The sequence below is a fragment of the Anas acuta genome, chromosome 1 (assembly GCF_963932015.1).
Source record: "Anas acuta chromosome 1, bAnaAcu1.1, whole genome shotgun sequence".
Classification (NCBI taxonomy): Eukaryota; Metazoa; Chordata; class Aves; order Anseriformes; family Anatidae; genus Anas; species Anas acuta.
In genome coordinates, this window is record NC_088979.1 from 158,248,096 (window position 1) to 158,269,210 (window position 21,115).

General features: G+C 37.4%; 1 protein-coding gene across 10 annotated transcripts in view; it reads right to left on the reverse strand.

The window, feature by feature from the left end:
- Positions 1 to 21,115, reverse strand: part of NR2C1 (nuclear receptor subfamily 2 group C member 1) — a 48,360-nt gene that overhangs the window by 16,396 nt on the left and 10,849 nt on the right. For 4 of the 10 annotated variants that reach the window (XM_068668513.1, XM_068668501.1, XM_068668508.1 and 1 more), the window contains exons 2-6: positions 17,737 to 17,913; positions 14,507 to 14,582; positions 9,807 to 9,914; positions 4,330 to 4,560; positions 944 to 1,025 (exon numbers count right to left, since the gene is read on the reverse strand). In XM_068668513.1, the coding sequence (XP_068524614.1) occupies positions 944 to 1,025; positions 4,330 to 4,560; positions 9,807 to 9,914; positions 14,507 to 14,560 (475 nt within the window). In that variant the 5' untranslated portion in view covers positions 14,561 to 14,582; positions 17,737 to 17,913. Of the gene's footprint in view, positions 1 to 943; positions 1,026 to 4,329; positions 4,561 to 9,806; positions 9,915 to 14,269; positions 14,442 to 14,506; positions 14,583 to 17,736; positions 17,914 to 21,115 lie in introns of those variants that run through there. The other 6 variants (XM_068668539.1, XM_068668534.1, XM_068668521.1 and 3 more) reach the window with 5 other exon arrangements.

Genomic DNA, 21,115 nt, shown 5'->3' on the forward strand with positions numbered 1-21,115 from the left:
GCCAACCAGATCACCTTACGTTTGTTTGGCATAAATTTCCTTTGATGTGGGTGAAATCTGACATACATTTAGAGTTCTAGGAACTATAATTCTTATGCTAAATTTGGCTGCAGTACAAATGTTAGGCGATTTCATTTTCTAGGCAGTTTGCTCTACATCCTACTACCTTTCATGATGAAATCCTACTGTTAACTACTTCCCTCCTCTGCCCTGCATTTTCATACACTCTATTTCTGTCACTTTCAAAAAGGAGTATTTAATTGCAGTTCCCATATGTTGATGTTATTGGAGGTCCATTACACAGATTTCAATCAGACAAACCACAAGAATCTTCTGAAGGAGCCATCATTTCCCTACTTAGTCTAATTTTAGCTAACTAACTACACTCTTCTTAAGTTGATTTTTAACTGGAACTATAGTGCATTTGTACAGTTTTAATCATAGTTCTTCAAATAACTAACTGTCCCCACATAAACCTAAGGTCAGCAGCTGTTTTTTTTTTTCAGATACCTACAGTGTCTTCCTTGCCTACTGGTTTCATATTTTAAATAACAAATGGTTTCCTCATCTATTTTAAGAAAATCTGACAACAATAACATAGTCAGTTCACTGCATGACCTTCTTTTAAGAAAAAAAAATCTTACAAGCAAGTCACTTAAGTTATTCTGTCAGTCAATTTTTATAATCCAAATTAAAATGCATTAGCCTAAGAAAGAAGGGCAAAAATTATCTAGTAGGAAACATATTTAATTTTTGATGTAAAACAGCAATAAACAAGTCCCGCCCACAGACCCTAGAGTAAAATTTAGTGTAACTATCTGCTACAAAAAAAAAAGAGTGTATCTTTCCTGATTGTGTATAATATATGCAAAACATTACGTAGCTTAAGAAGAATTTTAAACTACTTTTATAAAATTGTACTACCTTGAAAAAAGTTAAATACCTGATGCCTTGTCTCCACATACAACACACAGATCAAACACTTTATTTAGGGCCTGTTCATTGGGAGAGTTGTCTGTTAAAATCTGGAAGAAAATAGGAAAGAATTTCATTTTTCTTTTTCTTACCATCAAGAAAGATTAAAATAAATCTCATGCTTGTGGATTTCTTCTAAGATAAGGGACTAAATCTACAAATTCTGAACTCTTCTTGAGTACATTTTACAGTCCTCATAGACAAAAAGGAACTGAGCTACCTGCCATGTCACTGAGCTCCTAATCAGGACACAATGAAGTATTACTTGTAATACTTTCAGTAAGATTTCAAGATTTTGTTTTATCTAAGTATTACCTCTGCAGAATAGACTGATGTTTTGAAAAACATTTATCATCTGTATACTCATTTTGTTGAACACATACCTTTTGTTGAATTTTGGATTTACAGTGTAATGACTTGATAATAGTACAAAAGAGGCAAAAGCATTAAACAGAAAAAAAAGCCTTGAAAGGGCTGTTATTTCTACATTCGTAATTGTTGATTCATTTTTACAATACACATTTTTAACAATAAATTGGTGAACCAATAGAAAACATATTCTGACCAGTATCATTAATTATCAAGTGGATAGTTTAGCTTTCAGTAACAGTTTGACATTATTTCTGCATTTGTGTCTTGTCTTATTAATTTATTTCTGGAACCTGTAAAGTTTCGTTAAGCACATGTTAGAACCACAGCACTACAGTGCAGGCACTACAGCCTTCTATTTGATCTTTAAGAACTGTAACCCACTGAAATAAATAACATACATTAAAATAAATAAATAAAGAAATAATCCAAACGATCATGTAAGTGACAACCAAACACCATCTTGACAATAATGTAAAGAAGAAAAGAGAAAATTATTCTTTCCACTAAAAAGTGATATAATTTAGAAGTTTTACAAGTTTCTGACTTCTGCAGTGTCTTAATAGGAATTCAGACACTCTCATTCTTGCTTTGCATATTCAAAAAAGGACCTCTGATAAGATGCAAGATTATTTAGTGAAAGAAGAAAGTACCCTGTCTTCTACAGAGAAAATTAAAAATCACATTTTTCAAAGTTTGGAAACTAGTAGACTTACATATGGGAATGTTTAAGAAGTCTATTTCTTTCTAGTCAGTCTCTGTTAACAGCACTGTCTCAGAGACTTGCCTATTAAGTTTTCTTTTAATATAGCATCTTTTTAAGAAAAATAGTTATGATAGGTTAAAAGAATGTTAACTTTTCGTTCCTTCCTGATTTCCATCATCACCATTATGCATATTCATGACATGATATAAAATATATACAAACAAATTTTAAGTCCTTCCATAGATGAAACCTTCACTGAAACTGGAAGTTCCAGATCAGGAAGGACGACAGAATTTGGCCCAGGAGGAGAATAAAATCCCAGACTCAGAGAACTCATCAACTGACCTTGAATATGTAGAATAAAAATCGATTATTAGAACAAAGAAGAGCCACTGAAGGTGAAGCACATGATGGGAGAAAGGATTTCGCAAAATGTGTCAATGTAAAAATGAGATGTAATAAAGGAGAGATTTTCTGTGTAGCAAATGAACAGGCATTTCAAGTGAAGGCTACAGAAAAACGACAAAAAAGACAAAACTGGAGATGAAAGATCATTTAGGAGAGAAAACATGCAAGGGGCCAAAGAATATGAAGTCAAACAACAAATGAATGGTACTCTATATTTCACTGACTCTCAGTGGAGAACAAAAACAATCTCTGCCACTACATACTAGCTGACAACAGAACAGCCTAACTCAACTAAAAAAATATTTTGTTGCCTCTCAAACTCATCTACATTGCCAAAATTGCCTAAGCACAACTAGAGCTTTTAATTTTCTGTCCACACTTCCCCTACACCCGAATCTTGTTCTTTAAACCAGTGTGGCACTCTTCTTACCTTTTAAACTTTCTTCTGAAAAAATCTTTCTATTAGGACTACTTCAAATCATATCCCACTGCTTTATATGTCTGTTGAGGACTACCTAAAATAGGAAATGTATGATACCACCACACATGCTGGAATTCCTCTCAGTTGGATTGACTTTTGATACTGCTTGCACATGTGGGTAGTGAATCGGAGCAGTGGCCTGGCTCCTAGAAAAGCAGAAACTAAAAAGATCAGGAGTCTTCACTTGGGAAAACAGATTACTTGAAGAAGGATATGATACTGATTTGTTAAAAAAAAAAAAAAAATCCATTGTTACTATTTTTACTATGGTTTTTACTGCCATAGGATATTATACTGACCAGAACATAAATGGTCTATCATAAATAACAAGAAGGGTTATTAACTTTAGTGGTAGCTATCAAGTAAGGTCTCACTGCATTCTCCACATCAGGAGGTCCCTCTAAATCATGAAGTAATGGAAATGAAAGGGTACACTCAGAAGAATCAATATTTATGTGTTCAGTTTTTAATACATTTACTCAAGCACCTGTTTCTGGCCATTTTTTAGGTGTAAGATACTGGACTAAATGGACTGTAGCTCTCCTAATGTTGCCTGGCCTGCCACACTGGTGTAATTTAATGGCAGAATAAATGTACATGGGTAAATCAACACTTGATAACTGTGCTTTAGCTGAAGTGCAGTAATCTTCTACTTCATGTAGAAGATCTTGTATCTCCCAGGTCTTCTGGGCATACTCTTCTCCCTCTTGGAATCAGTGCTATCACATGCTCGTCTGTTGAGGATATGGGGCAGAAGGCTTGGAAGTCGGAGCATAAGGACTAAGGAAGCAGCACATACAATGTATGGTGGAGTAAAGAGCACTGGGGACCAGTTTAGGGAGTTACAACCCTGACTAGTAACAATCTCACATCATTTTGGGTTTTGTAAATGCAGAATCTGTAGTGCTACTTTCCCACTGTCACTCCCTACTAATAGTCTCCCTGAGAAATTGCCTTGGAGTACAATTCACACAGCAGTGAACAGTAGTTACGACAGTGTATGAAAAGGAAAACAAGGAGAAGGAAATGTTAAGTGATGAGGATGAGAGAAAAGATGATTTTTTCAACAATATATGAAAACGGAGAATCAATGAAGTAGCAATAAAGAAGGACTGTTGGTACGTCTAGAAATGACAAAAAAGTAACACTTCTTTCTAATCTCATGAGCCAGGATATAAATGGATATAAATTTTGAAAGCAGTAAGTTCACAAAAAAAAATGTGTTCTTCATAATTTCTAAGTATCCACAATGCGTCCTAATGCAAGAAAAAGTATAGCATTAAAAAAAAAAAAATTGAAAAAGGAGAACCCAGACAGACATACTTGGAAATAAAAACATCTCTTCTTATCCCATTTGAATCAAAAGTATGAAATAAAGTGGATTATCTACCTGGATGTGTTGTGCAGATATATCAGGGGATGCAAAAAACAGTTGGTTGACACCTGCAGCATCTGGAGTTGCTAGGATTACTTTTCCTGGAGTGGAATCTTGTCTGGCAAGGATCACCTTGCTTGGGGTAGAGCCATCATGATTTGTTAAGATGAACTGCTTGCCTGCTGAGCTCTGATCAAGTGCTGTAACAATCTGAATCTTCTGGCCCGTCTGCTGATCTGTGACAATCTAATAATACATTTATCTCAAATTGTTATGGTAATGTAATCACCCTTGGGGCCCATCTGGGCTCTCGAAGAAAACGGGAATTTTGCCTTTGACAACTGTGAAGTAGGATTGTCCTCCCCTCTGTCACACAAGAGTTAAGTAAACTCAGGCAAAACTTTGGATTTTCACTTTCTTTTAAATGCACTTGAGTCACCTTTGTGTTTGAAGTCAAAACCTGAATTCTTTCTTTTTTTTTTTTTTTTACAAAGGGCCCATGCTTTTACAAAACTACCAAAAATCCCTGACAATTTTAGCATCCAGAATTTGAGGTGTCTGTAACTCAGCCCTAGGGCCCATAAGCTTCTGTTAAATCTTTAACCTTTGAATTAGCTGCACACCATGCAAAGTGCTTAGCACCTCCTGTATTTGTATGCTTAAAAAGAAACATCCTAAAACAACAACCATAGACTTCAAAGTGAAAAAAGAAAGCATCAAACAGCAAGAAAAGCAATAATATTTTCACACCACTGTACAAACATTTTATGCTTCATTTTTTTGGGGTCTGTTTTTTACATGTATGTTCCTAAATAAAATAAGTTAAAATTCTGTTTTCTCTGCCTCTGCCATTTTTTCGTTCTTTTTTTTTTTTAAGGAAAAAAAATGATTTTCATGATTCATTACTTACTCAAAATGAGACCTACAGGTTGTTTTTTCCATTTTTTTTTCCTATTTTCAAGCACAAACACAGCAGACTTTTATTAAAAAGCTCTCCAGCAAACTCATTTTTTGCCAACTTTGTTAAGAAGATTATAATTCTCTGAGAAAATAATCAAGATTCCATCTATCTTCCACTATAACACTTTTAGTCACTTCTTGCCTTTCTTTCCAAAAGCTTATACCAAGAACTGCCTGGTTTATTCTAGAGATTAAGGAGCACCATTATACAATGACTATTTCCTGCAAACTATTTTTGAATTACAGATCAATCAAATTTGCTGTTAACATTTCAGGCATCTAACTTTTTTTTTTCCTTTTTTTTTTTTCCTCTGCAAAGCACAATTAAGACCTATTCAGGCTAGAAGACCAGGTAATTATAGAATACCAGAGGGGCAGGATAGGAAGATAGGACAAAAACCCTGCAGAAGTTACCAAGATGATAAATACAGTGTTTTCCATTCAATTTTTTAAGATATACACATACCCAGGACCACAAATGACTACAGCAGTCCTTTATTTCTTCTTTCAATTCCTTTATGATTCCTTAAAAGGCAAAACTTCCTTGCCATTTTACATCCCTTCTTCCCTCAACCTTCTCCTTAGATTCCATTTGTCTTCATTTTACAATCTTTATTTTTCTTGTGTCCTTTCTGGCTATTTCCAAAGTAGCTGATGTTCCCTTCCCCTCTCCAAGCACCTCTACTTCACTGGGATTAGAAGAAATCCAATGCATGTGATCCTCAACTGCATGCATAAAGACACAAAAGCCAAACACAGAATATCATGCTGTTTCTTGAATACCCAGATGTATTCTTTAAAAGATATGCATCTAAAATCTGTGTCATTATCAAAACCTAAAAGTGCAACTGTATACATCAAAAGAAGGCATATACTGTATCTAGTTGGGTTTATATGAAGTATAATATAAAGCTAGCTCAAAACCTGAGATTTTCCAGACAGTGAAGATACAAATTTGAGCTAAGACTGAAATTATTTTTTTGGATATGTATGCTAAACTATCTACTTAGTATTATTGTCCAGACCCTTATGTTTAAAAGGTAGGTATTTTCACTGCATGATATAGTGCGTACAGTGTAATGTTAATGTCCATACAAAGCTATTCAATTTGCGCAAATGTTCTCTGCAGCTCTCAGGCGTTTGACAACACACAGGATAACAGAAAGCAGTTCAAACAATTAAGAGCAGCCTGTCTGCAATAAATCCTTATGGGCAGATAGCTGCAAAAACTCCACCTAAATCTCAAAGGGACTTTGGAAGTGGAGCGTTCCAGCCAAGTATAACAACTTTATAACAACTTCCAGTACCAAAATATTGAGATAAGAGAAAATAATCAGAGGGAAAGAGAAAACTACTTATCTTCTCAAGAAAATACATCAGGGCTCAAAGACAACAAATTGTGTTTCTCAATAATCTGAAATTCAGCGTTGCCAAAGAGATCATGCCATAAAGCAGGAATATATTACTTCAGGATTGTCTGCCTAAAAATATATTTCTCCCATGTACTTAAGTGTCCTGACGATAACAGAGGATAGTATTTTCTTTCATTTTGTTTATTGACTAGTCTGTTAACAAGTTTTAACAAGTTTTGAGTTTAATTTCAGTATCATTTCAATAAATATCTCAATAATTCTCGCTTCCTCTTTTAGGAAAAAAAGGCATGTTTAAACATAAAAGGATGTGTCTACCTGCTGGTTTTGAACAGAAATGTCATTTAACAATGTGGCATTCAACTTTTATTCTATAGAAACTGTACTGGCTTTAGGTGGCAGGGTTTTGGTAGCATGGAGGGTTTTGGAGGTGTGGGGCTGCAGAGGTGGCCTCTGTGAGCAGAGCCCAGCACCTGCCCCATGTCACATAAGAGCCAGCTCCAGATGGCTCCAAAAGGGAATCACCAATGGCCAAAGCTGAGCCAGTGAGCCATGCTGGTTGCATCTCTGACAGCAGATTTAAGAAAAGGGAAAAATTGCTGCACTACAGCAGTGGGGACAGAGAGGAGTGAGAAGCAGCCCTGCAGACACCAAGGTGAGTGCAGCAGGAGGGCAGGAGGTGCTCCAGGCACACAGCAGCAGCTCCCCTGCAGCCTGTGGAGGGAGAGGCCCCTGGTGGAGCAGGCTGTCCCCCTGCAGCCCATGGGTCCCACATGGAGCAGATCTCCATGCTGCAGCCCCCCCATGGGTGGAGAAGCCCCCGGTGGAGCAGGTGGATGTGGCCTGGAGGAGGCTGCGGTCCATGGAGCAGGCCCCGGGCTGGAGCTGCAGCCCATGGAGAGGAGCCCACGCAGGAGCAAGAGGTCTGGGGGGAGCTGCCGCCCAGCCGTGGGGGACCCGTGCTGGAGCAGTTTGCTCCTGGGGGATGGACCCCGTGGTACAGAGCCATATTGAAGGATCCATATTGTCTTTGGGCAGCCCCTGCAGGATCAGTTTGTGAAGGACGGCATCCCATGGGAGGGATCCCATGTGGAGCAGGGCAGAGAGTGACTGTGAAGGAGCGGCAGAGATGAAGCGTTAGGGACTGACCGCAGCCCCTGCTCCCCTGTGCTGTTTGGGCAGAGGAGGCAGAAGATGGTGGATGGGTAGGAAGGTGTTTTTAGTTTGCTTTTAGTTTCCTTCTGCTCTAGTCTGCTCATGATAGGCAATAAATTACATTAAACTCCCTTATGTTGAGTCTGTTTTACCTGTGATGGTAAGTGCGGAGAGATCTCCCAGTCCTTATCACAACCCGTGAGCTTTTTTTCGTCTTATTTTCATCCTTTTGAGGACAGGGGAGTGAAAGCACGGTGTGGTAGTGCTGAGCTGCCTACCAGCATGAAACCACCACTGAGACAAAATGTTAAATTTCCCTAAAATGGGTGACTAGTGAAATATGTTTTAAAGAACAGTTTAAATTTAACATTTACAATTTTTAATGAGGATTTTGTATTTCAAGATTTCAGATAATTTTCTATATGAAAAAAAAAGCAAAAAATATTAACTGAAATGATAAGCTCAAAATGAACCAATCTACTATATTTTTTGAACATTTGACTGAAATGTATTTGTTCATACAACCTATTTTATTTTTCCACCAAAATTCTTCTTTGTGGAAAGTTTTCATTACTAATTTCTATCCCATACCTAATTTCTTACTATTATTTACACTGCTGCCATGTTTGTAGATGCCTGTTGCAGGAAGGATGCTGTTCTACTGAGTGCTGTCTCAAACAAGAGACAACCACTATCTCAAAGCACTCACCATCCATTTTGAAGCAAGAATCAATGAGTATGGTGACAAAAGACACGGGACAAAGTACCTGGGACAGAAACAAGTGGTACCCCAGCTACCCAAGATGATGAAAAACTATATAAAGGACATTGGAACAAAACTATCCCTAGAAATACACTTCTTCTATGTTCTTCAGATTTTCAGTAGCTACAGTCCTTATCTGAAAGTAGTTCTCTCTTCCCCCCTATACCCTCTCCTAAAGGGTCTAGATGTCTGCCACTGGCTCTGAATCAACACAACTGTCTTGCCTTTCAAAGGGTCGTGGTTTTATATGTTGGCCTACATGCAGACCCTGATACTAAAATTACATTAAATGGCTTCCCACTACAGCATACAGATACTGATGAAGAAAACAGGATAAAGAGACATGAGTTAACTGGTTAATACAAATTAATTAAAGTTACAGCTGTACACAAAGCATAGAAAAGGAGTGGAGGTAGCTGAAAGAATAAAAATCTACTGGATAGATAAGGCTGACACCAGGACTAGAATACAGGCTGTGGTAAAACAAAACAAAAGATCATGTATGGGGGCACTACTGAAGAATCTTGGAAGGTAGGACAAAGCTTGAATGCAATACACTGAAACAGGAAAAAAAAAAAACAGGGAAGAATACTGAAGACTGAAGCAGCAAAAGAAAAAGCAACCAAGATTATACTAACAGTTGGCTCACAAACTGGAGTGTTTTTGTGTGCAACAACATGTGTCTGAGAATATTTGTTAAATCTCTGCTGTGGTTAGTATTTTTCTCCAAGAGGAAATTTTAAAATAGAGCATTCGCATGAGCTGGAGATTATTACCTCGCTAGGCTATAAATTAGCTTACTGAGATGCATAACACTGGTTTAAAATGGCCCAAACCAGCATTCCTTAACACACTTCTCAGACTTGTATCAACAATATAATGCAGTATTTCCCCTCATCCCCGCTCCAAATTGTCTCCAACGACTTAGTTGAATTAATGAATCTCAAAAGTTTAAATCTAAAAGTTTTCAAAGAGCAGTATCACTACAGTATTAGGGGAAAATCTTTATTCTATTCAGCAGTTATAATTTTTGTACATCTTAATTTTTTTTGGAGTAAAAAGGAAGAGAGAAAGCATTGGAATAATATTTTATTTCTATTTATATAAAAACAACCCCTGGCACCTAGGACTGAATATTTACATTCTAGCAAATAACATGAGACAAATGAAAAAGAACAATACATGAAAATCGGTGGAAATAAATAGCTCATAATTACTTTTAAAATATATTGGATGAAGCATACCTGTATACGTTGTGGTAAAGAGAGGCCTGAATCTGAAGGTACGATCTGGATTCGTTGTGCTGTCCCATCCATTAGTGTTTGTGTAACAGCTCCTTGGGAATGGGTAATCTAGAAAGAATAGACAAATGTAATGGATTGACAATGGATATATTACCTTAAGGACTGATATACTAACTCAATGGATGAACTACTGTAAAGTTTTACCAACTTCTGACTTCCCTGCACAAGGCTATGGAAAGTCTGACACACTTCCTATATAAGGAATTCAAATGTTTGCAATCTAATTTAATTGCTTAATTTTGCTAGTTAGAAAATTCTGTTCATGACGAGCGTTTTAAAGCTATTTTAAAATACCTTCACTTAGAAATTTAGAAACACTAAGTAAAACAATCAACTGTTGGCAAATCCACTTCAGTCAATTAGACTGAGTATTTTCCAAATTATTACTGCTGATGTTCATGTTCTAAACTAAACACAATAGCTTTCATTATAGTTGTGTTACACATAAACTAACATTATTTTTACCTTAATGGCTTACATAAAGTGAATAAAGAAATTTTGGTGTGGAAACACAGCAATTGGCCTTTTTTGTTCTCCTGAGCCTCAAAGAAGTAAAACCAAAACCAAAGAACTCTACTGGGGAACTACCAAGAATCTTAGAGCAGATCAATGAAATGGACAAATTCAGCAAGCACTGTATCTGAAAACAAATTTAAGCCTCTACTCTCAGATAGTTTGTGGAAGTGCTTTAATAATTATCACTATTTTTAAAAAATGTCACATACTGTTGCCAAACGTATATAGGTATTATTCGTTAGATTATTTGTTCACAGAAAATGAGAAGTACAGCTGCTACGTACAGAGGCTTGGTTCAAAATGCAGGACTTTTTGTAGTACAAAGGACATTTGTCTTCACAGTGTTTAGATACCCTCAGACTAAATTTTTTGGCTTACATTCCCTGGGAACTTCCCAAATGTTTTGCAGCATAACTCTTTATACAGATCAAAAAATGTTTCATCCTGAAATTCCTGTACTACTAATAATTCATAGCCTCTACACCGTTTAAAAATGCTCCTATTCAACTGTGTCTTTTTCCCCATAATTAATTTAAGTAATATATACTTATATGTGCCATAAAGATAATGTTTTATGACTGGTTGAGAGCTTTTTTCTTCCTCCTGACTTTGCAACCACACTACTATGTAAGTGGTAATGCCAGCACAAGAAAGGCAAGAAGACACAGCTGGAGGTGAGCAAGAGAAGGAGGAAGGAGTGCTAGGCAAGACTTTCCCTTACAGCAGAAATACAAATTCCAGTCAACCTAACCTACTTTTGCAACTTCACCCCAAACTGCATTACTTTTGGCACCGGCCTCAGCTCTTATAACCTACTTGATTCTGTCCCTTCAGCTTGGTAGGTAAACCTGGTTGTTTAGTCATCCAGTGATCTGGAATAGGATATTGATGCAGGTCAAAACATAGTCCAGCAAAAGAGAAACATAGGCTGTTCTTAGCATAGGTCAAGCCTTCAGTCCAGATTACCACAATGCTCAGAAGCAAATGCATCAGAATAAATGAGACAGCGGGATTAAGCCACTGGAGGGAGGGGGTGCTACTAAAGCCGCCTGCACCATCAAAAGAAATGGTTGTCAAACGAAGACATTTGGAACACTGCTTTCCAAAAATAATGGATTTTTCAAGAATGTGAACAGTTTTAGTAGTTAAACAATTCATTCACTTTGCTTAAGTAAAGGAGAAAGAAGAGTCAATTGTACATCAAGATTAAAAGTTTGAAGGAGGTACTTTCAAGAACAGAAATGCTGCATTACTCTGTCAAATGACATGCACGATGGGTGACTTACAGGCAATCAGATTTTTATGTGAACTTGTATTAACTGCACAAAATAAGCTATGTGTTCCAGGACTGCTTTACACTTACACAGTGTTGCAATCTACATGTGATATAAAGTAAAACTGCTCATCATCCCCACAAAATATTGTCAGCTTGACAGTTTTGCTTCTATATAAAGGTTTTTATTGCAGTTTTGTTTAAAATTTGTTTAAAAATATATTTTGTTTGTATATGATAGATTCTGTTTAGAAAAATGTGTAACTTTCCTCTGTTGCTGGTACTTGGCAGATTTGTGGAAAGAAACTGCCACATATCTAGTGTACAGAACCACAGATAAAAGAAAGAAGATTGTTGTGGGTTCTTGACAAATTCCCTACGTGAATTAAGTAATATGACTCTCATGCAGAAATATGAATTATCTCACACTTAGCAAAATCTGATGAGAAGCATGAAAAGATAAACATTGCACAATGCTCCACTTGGGCAAGGCTATACATTCTTTTTTTAATGTTTTGGTTTTATGCAAAGAAAGTCCCAAATTGGCAAAAACACATTTTTGTGAAAACAATCATAAAATCATTTGTGATAATTTTGTATTTTGAAATGTCCCATATCAAGGATTAACATTACAAAGAAATCAAAACACTCCATTAGAACTCTCCTCACTATTATATTGCAATAAAACACAGGAGCACTTTACATTTTCTTCAGAATGGGCACACCTGTTGTTTTTCTTTTCATGTTCTACTCATATAAATTTTTCTTGTAAATTCAATTTAAACTATTCATTCATTTCAGAGAATTACAAATGCTAGCTAAAAGACTGAAGTTCCATAGAGCTTGCAATATGGTTTTCAAAGCTCATATCCAGCATGCACATCACCAAGCCGATTACAGCTTGTAGATCAATAGTGAGAAGGGATGTGAAATACTACATGAAGGCCCCTGTAAGACTGACTTTCCTTGCTGACCCCACCTTTCAGGCAGTGTGCTTCTTTGACAGTAATTTTCACTTATGCAATCCCACCTTGCGCAGCTCTAGGTTATTCTTTTTAGTTCTTTTAACCACATCTGCTTTGTGCCAGACTGGGCTGCACCTTGTACCAGATAAGCAGACTGACCACAGCCCAGAGGAAAAAGAGTCCTCCGGTATGCCATATATATATTTTTTTTTTCCAGTTTTGTCTACCACACAATGACAAAGAGAACTCACGTGAACAAGACTACCATAGCACGAGACTAAGTGGCTAAGTGAGGACTGGGGAATGCTTAAGCCACACCGTTGCCAAATAAGAAATGACAATCGCAGGCACAGTAAAACACTAAAACCACTAAAGGACAAATCCTAACCTACATGTTGACAGAAGGATCTCTGTGAAAACTGCAAGGCTGCAGTTTCATAAAGAAAGAAACAAGCCAACAGCTCCATGCATACAGATGCAGCAGTATCACACCTCCACTTCCTCAGCTTCTTCCTCTGCCTCTCTTCATCTGGCTACCAGTCATCTCCTTTAGGCTTCAAGCTTCTCTGATCCTACTCAGCTCATTAACTCAGCAGAAAAACTTCCATTTGTATTGGCTGGTGAAGAAACTGACTTATCTGATTACAAAGAAACAGAAAAATGACCTTCCCTTTCCCATTGCAGTGAGACACCAGATAAGCTCACTGTCTCATGGAAATCACATTATGAAATTGAGAACAACTCTCACAGAGGCTAACACTGTCATTTGAACTCATCATCCTCTTTTCCAAGTGGCACACGCATCATCTAGCTTTGACTAATGCACAGTTTCCAAACAAAGAAACAGGAAACACAGCCCTACTTAGGCCTTTTTATTATATTAACAAAATGAAACTATGCTAGATACACCATTCCCACCTGTGAACGCAGAGAGAAAGAAAAACTGATACACCACATACACCATTCATGGCCTTGGAGATAGCCTTAGCAATTCTCAGATGCTACAATAACAAAACCCACAAGAATTTATACAGGATAGATTAACCATCCTGCCCCCCAACCTTTCTACTTCAATTCATGATGGAGAGGAACAAAAACTACTTGAAAAGTCATTCTATATTGACAAAATATAATGACAAAAAAAGATATTGACAAAAGTAATTCGATATTGACAAGAAACTGAGTGTGAATATTTCAAGCTAAAAATATAATTGTTCTGCTCCTATCTTATTAGAGAAGTGCTACTGATGGAAATTCTAGATAAGCAAGTATGTATACAGTTAGCCACACTTGCAAACTATCTGTGCATCTCTGGAAGCTGTCTAGCTGCAGCACACAGATTCTGTACAATGGTGTACAAAAAAAAAACAAGAAAAACAAAGTCTGCAGAAACAAGAATTCGATCTTCCCCCTGACATACACAAAACACCAACAAATATTTTATAGTGATGAGCATGACAAACCTTTACTTAAAAAAACAAATGACAAGTGAAGCAATTGCTTAGTTGGAAAGTAGAAGCTATGCAATGACAACTCCCTTGACTGTACGTGTTGTAAGTGAAAAGTGAGCAAAGCAATTTGCTCAACCAGACAGCTCTCTGCAGACCCCTATAGGCCCAAAAGGCACAGCTGAACAGCTAGTTACTTACTGGAAACACTGCTAGATTTTCTTTAGCTTCATTTCTTTGGGGTAAACTTTGGCCAAGAAAGATTTTGCTGTATAAGTTTAAGATGGACACAGTAAGATCTTCTAGTCTTCCATGGGAGGGTTTCCTGAAGCTTTGGGTATACTAAAACTTATTTTCTCTTGTAACTTTGGTTTTTACTTATTAGTCTGTACATTTTAATATTCAAAGTTTCTTAAATATTTCTCAAAATGTATGTACCTCTCCCATTTGCTGCTCAATAATTTGATGGGCCAGTTCCTCTATGGTTGCCATGATCTTTAATCACCAGAATTTCCTGTCAAAAAAAAAAAAAGAAAGAAGATGCTTAACATCTCTAATAGTAAAAGTATCTTGGGGAAAACATATTCCAGGTAAGTGAAGCACATTCCTAATTGTCTGAAGGTGACATCCCTGCAGAATTTAAAGCTCATTACTATATTACTATACAATTAGTAATTTATTTTCTATTTGCAAACTTCTTTATCTTTATACTCAACTCACAGAGATGTGTTTTTCCCCTGCTGCTTTCACAAAGAGCAACAAAATAATAAACTCCCTGTGAGAATAAAAGTGTCTAATTGGCCCTGCCATCAGCAGGGACATAATTAACATCTTAAAAACTGGAATTTTGTTGATGCAAAGCAAGGGCAAAACCCATAACTTCTTCTGAATGCATACTAATCCTTTAGTATAACAGGAGCACTTGAAGGTCAATTTTGTAATTAGTATGAGGCCCTACTTGGGAGGCAAAAAATATTTATTCCTAAAAACAGATGTTGGTTAGCCATCAATACTGTAGTAAGAAATCCAAATCCTCATGAGAAGAATTCTGTATGATTTTACAGACACTGCCTTAAAGCAGGATTAAATATTCAGATGTATGCCTTCTTTGTTTGTTTGGGTATCTAGACAGAAATATTTGCCAGGCAGTCTGTAAAAGGAACAGACACAAATTATGAAGCACTATACTTACTTTTCTGAAAAAAAGCTGTAATAAGAACACTATCTTATACAAACCTGTATACAAGTACTCTTAAAGGATTTCTCTATGTACACAATTTACTTTGCTTCAAATATGCAATATGCTTGGGTTATACAGCAGACAGAAGGATGAAGATGTTTAATACCAACATATATACTGCTATATGAACATATTAATAAATGGTGCCAGTATAAAGGAATTTTTTACACAACACAGATTTATTTATTTTATGTGCAGGAATAGTGTTGTTTAACCATATGAAAAGTGTTGATGAAAGCGGTTATATATGTAGAAAAACTGTATATATAGCAAATAAAATCAACTGATTTTCACTTTTACCCTCCTAGAACTTCTGGGAACTGTCTCCTACCCCAGTGATCTCTAACCTTTCTCAAGCAATTTTACAAATAAAAATGTAAATCATTTTGGAGTCACAGAATCACAGAATTGAAGGGGTTGGAAGGGACCTCGAAAGATCATCGGGTCCAATCCCCCTGCCAAAGCAGGTTCCTTAGAGCAGGCTGCCCAGGTAGGCATCCAGACGGGCCTTCCATTCTGCTCTTCTAATTGGAAAGAGAGGTATCTTTTGATTAAGGTAAGAACTGTAGTACTTGGAAGTATATGATGTGGATGGGAAGAGTACAGAAACATTTGGTCCCTGTAGACAATTCTTACTCTCCCGCAAGCATTGTTAGTTAAATTAAAGCAAAAGATGACAGACGTACACAAAAAACATGAGAATGAAGCTTACATTGAAAAGCTTTATCTCCTCCGAAGATCTAACACCTAGCAACACCTTTGCAGTAGTACTCTGTTAACCTACTTCTGCATATTGTGAGCTGCAGCACAATCACTATTTAAAGATTTTCAAGTCAGCTAACTCTTTCAGATGTTTTCTTCCTTTACATAAAATACTAGCAACAAAATATTGCACTGCTTATGCACACTGCACCAGAAATTAGTACAATTTAATTAAAAAAAAAATCTTAAAAGCAAATTAGAGAACCAATTAGTAATAAAGACACACTTTTGGGTAGGACAGATGGACCGTTTGCAGAGTTATTTCAGAAGAAGAATGTACTGTTTTGTGACAATTTGACATACCAGAACTGTTACACATATAACAATATTTTGCCAAAAATTCGGAGTAGAAAATTAAGAGCAAATAAAAATCTGAAATTCTGATTTCATAGCTGACCCTGGTTTGAGTGGGGTTTGGAATAGACACCTCCTGAGGCCTGTTCCTGCCTGGAATATTCTACAATTCAAAAATGTACTAATTTCTTAGTTATGGGAACAATAAGAGTTGATTGCAATTAGGAAAAAAAAATCAAAATATTTTGAAAGCAGTTTGGTTTGAACATTAATTTTTCCCTCTTAACTAAGTGAAGAATCTTTTGACTACCTTGGTGGAGGTCCACTGTGCAGGTGTTTTCAAGGACACAATTCAAGATTACCTTCTTTTAAAGTTTTATTTCACCGAGTGTCTAGTTTAAATAGCTATGCACAAGAAAGCTTATCTTGAACAGTTTAAACCAATTTTATCCACCAATAGCAATTACAAAGGTTAAGTACAAGTGGAAAATACATTTGCTCCATTGTTAGCCTTTTGAGACTGCAGTAAGAATTTCCATTCTACAATCATTGTCTATAGCATTCTCTGCATTGTTTTCCTGAAGGAAATTCGATTACATCAATATCATTTTCCCATCAGAAAAGCTAGGTCTATAATCCTTCCCGTAACAAAGCATGATTTATGACACTCTCAATTTTTGTCATATCTTCCAACAGAGCCTACGGTTACTTTAAGTTTTCTTAATGCTTTTCTGTAGCTCTTCATGTTCTGGCCTGCAGGATTTGCATGTTCCAACAAGAATACTGAATACTAATTACTGCTACAGCTGGTGCACCAGATCAGCAGCACATGGAAATCAACTACACTGCAGAGTGAAAGCTTAATTTATTGTTTGTAAAAAAAATTGTAGTCATAATGAACTTGCACAGAAAGCAATATCTGGAAAAATAAATTTTACATAAATTGACTAAGTAAGAAAAAAATCCTACCTATTGTATCTGTGGCACTTCAAAATTATAATTAAAGATTCTCCTTAACGTTCTCTGTCATACAATTACTTTAAGTTAACTTAGCAACACATTAATATTTTTCTCACTAACTCGGTAAATATAAAACGGAGAGATCTGTTATCTCCAAACCTCTGTGATTACTTTGTCCACTGTCTTGACAAGGTGGCAAGGTCTTTTCTTTTTAATGTCACAGACTCATTACTGGCCTCTGCAAATCCGTTCTGTCACCAAAAGGGCTAGCCCTAACTACCTCTTGGCCTGAGCTTCCTGCCTCCCCCTGCTGCCAGCACTGGTGCATCTGTGACTTTACAGCCAGCAACAAAGTTTTATTTTATTCTGTGTTAGTTTGCAGCCTGATGAATGACTTGACTTGTTACATTACCATACAAATGCTACTCCAGCATCAGTGGTGGAGTGAAATTGGAGGGTCACCGTTTTCCACAGCAAGAGAATTTACATCCACTTAAGCCATCCGAAGTCTCACATATCTTCCTGCAGCTCTATGAATTCCTGTGAGATGTGCCTTGGAGTTTTTTATTTTTCGATCCTATGGATGAGCCTGGTGAAGAAACAAGAAACAGAGGATGAAAAGAAGCAACATACATCCCCAAGGACAAAAAAGGCAACACTTAGGATGGTGAAGTGGTCTAGCAGAGACTCCTAGTGCTCAAGTTACATAAAGTACTGTAGGATCAGGAGACTGACAGAGATCTATCTTCTTGCCCTACTCCTTTTTTTCTAGCAAGGATAATGCTTCACAATCATGAGAACTGTAATAGTCAAAGGTATTTTTAAAAACAAGGCAAGGAAAGCACTGCATTTATAAAGTTTCAGATGTGAGTATATTTACAGCTAACCCTCCTATTGAAATACTCTTCTGCACTGACTTTTTTAGGTGTCATTCTTCCATTTAATAGATAATGACTTTTTCAAGTCCCAACATAGAACTAAACAGTAGCTCATCTTTGCTCAGAACCTAAGTTTTGTTCCACAGTTTTGCAGCTTCAGTATTACTTCTTAATGCAAACATTTGCTGGGTTTACTTTACAGTGTTACAGAGGTACCTGCCCTGGAGCTTGTATATGCAGAAAAGTTCTATTTTATGAAATCTGAAATTAACAGATTAACAAATAATGAAGAACTCTAATCATTCTCTGTGTTGCAAACTTCAGTTGACCATGCTCACTACCTTCATATGCATAGAAGAAATACTCTTAAGATTCTGGGAACCTGAATCAAGCATAATACAACACTGCTGAAAGTGGTGAGAAGTCTGTCATCTTGGTTCAAAGGAGAACGTAACTATGAAAGCACTGTAATATCTTTATCAAACGATCACCAATTATTCAATGTTGTAGGAGCTATTTTTCACTCTATACAATGCAAGAGAACAAATTTTTATTCTCTTCAGTCACTAATATCCTTAAAATCAACTTTAATGTTGGACTTTACAGTTCAGCTGAATACAGACCAGAACCATAAGCTTATCCCTCGTGTGTCAGGACCATGACTGCCTCAAGCTCTGCAATCTGCTTCCCTCACCTGAGGGGTCTGGCTGCCAGTGCCCACGGCCAGCCCTACGATGGAGCCCCCCAAGGAGCCCCAGACCAGCTGCTGGGAACTGCTCTGGCATGAGCCATACTGCTGAGCTTACCTCAGCTGAGCAGAGCCCAGCAGCTGCCCCATGCCACATAACAGCCAGCTCCAGACGGCTCCAAAGCTGAGTCAGTGAGCCATGCTGGATGCACCTCTGACAGCAGATTTAAGAAAAGGAAAAAATTGCTGTGCTACAGCAGTGGGGACAGAGAGGAATGAGAAGCAGTCCTGCAGCCCCCAAGGCCAGTGCAGAAGGAGGGCAGGAAGTGCTCTAGGCCTCAGAGCTTAAGTTCTGCTGCAGTCTGTGGAGAGGCCCCTGGTGGAGCAGGCTGTCCCCCTGCAGCCCATGGGTCCCACATGGAGCAGATCTCCACGCTGCAGCCCCCCCAGGGGTGGAGGAGCCCCCAGCGGAGCAGGTGGATGTGGCCTGGAGGGGGCTGCGGCCCATGGAGAGCCCCCACAGGAGCAGGGGTTGGGGAGGAAGGTGTTTTCAGTTTGCTTTAGTTCTCAGTGCTCCAGTACGTTTTGCTTGTGACAATAACCAGTGAGCGATCTCCCTGTCCTTATCTTCACCCATGAGCTTTCTTCATATTTTCTTCCCGTGTGTTTTTGAGGAGGGGGAGCTACAGAGTGGTGCTGTGGTCTTAGCTACCTACTGGTGTTAAACCACCACTGCTGCAGGCTCTGAACAAGCAGCTTAATTACTGAGCTATGTATATGCAAAATGCTATGTACTTGTGAGGAGGAGAACTCCCACTAGCGTTAGAGGCTGTATTTAACATAAGAGGTGTTGACTGGATCCTGAAAAAGACACGTCTTCGGGGTAGCAAACTCTTTGGGAGGGTGGCAGGAGTTCCTATCAATTTCTCTTTGTTGACTGAGTTCCAAGAAGAGAGCATTTGAAATACTTGATAAGCAAAGGTGATGATTTGTTGTGGATGTCTCTATTTAAATGTATGTCACCTCAGATAATGCGAAGCGTGGACTTTATGTTTTTGGCCATACTGTCAAATACCAAGAGCATGGCGAGAGTTTGCATAAGTTACAACACAATTCTGTACAGGTGCTAACACCTGTCTGTAACAGGATCCCTCTCTTGTGAGGAGGATGAAAGGCTGTAAGAGAGAGGTATTTTTACATTATTAATTCAGTGTTGTCAAACAGAGCTAATAAAATATTGAAAATACTCAGCTCCCTCAAACCCATAATTAGCCATAGGCTTCCTTTATTCCTGGCACTATAAGCAACAGAAGTATACATGTACTCTGTTTTAAGAGCAGGAGAAGAGGTTCTCTAAAAGAGATTCTGTCTTGATGGGTTATTTTGGCAGGAATTCTAATTTGCAGATGATAAAAAAGTAGGAAGTAATTTGGAATAGAATCGTGTGTTATGCAATCACAACCACCACGATGCACTCAACTGTAGCAGTACAGTCTAAACGCCCTAACAATGAGCAAAATTGAAGAAAAGCCAAGGGACAGTGGTAAGAAAATCCTTTGACAAATTGTTTAAAAACCAAACTGCTTTAAAGGTGATGGTTTTTAAACATAAAACTAATGAAATTACAATAGACATTAAGAGCCTGACTATGTTACTGTTCCTTACACAACTGATGCTGCTATCTTTTCCCACTCAGAAGAATTTTAATGGTCCAAAAGATTTTATTTGTGATGTGATTCTTCAGAACGAAGAAAGAGAAATCTGTGCTTACAAGAATTTTCAAACCCAGCTTTTTCTAGACTTCAGGAATGTCGTATGTCCATTCAAAACTTTGAAGAAGGTTTTTCTCAACAACTATAATCTTTAGAGAATGACTTGCAAACAGTACAGCTCTCAGGAAAAAAAAATAAATAAATAAAGCCTAACAAACTCTTAAGTGTCCATAATTAAGGGTCTCAACCACCACACAAGGACAGCTTTTAAGAATGCTGGTTTTAACATTAATGCTTCCTCGTACATTTTATAGTACATCTAAAAAAAAACACCACATCCATATATTCTTTTACCAACAAGTGATTTTATAAATATTGCAAAAATAAGGAGGAAACTTTTCTTGAAACTACATAAATTCTTGATCATACTCACAAATTCACCGGCTATGAGCTTGAAGTATAAATCCTACATGCACCTGTCACTGTTTCGGCTAGGATAGAGTGATTTTTCTT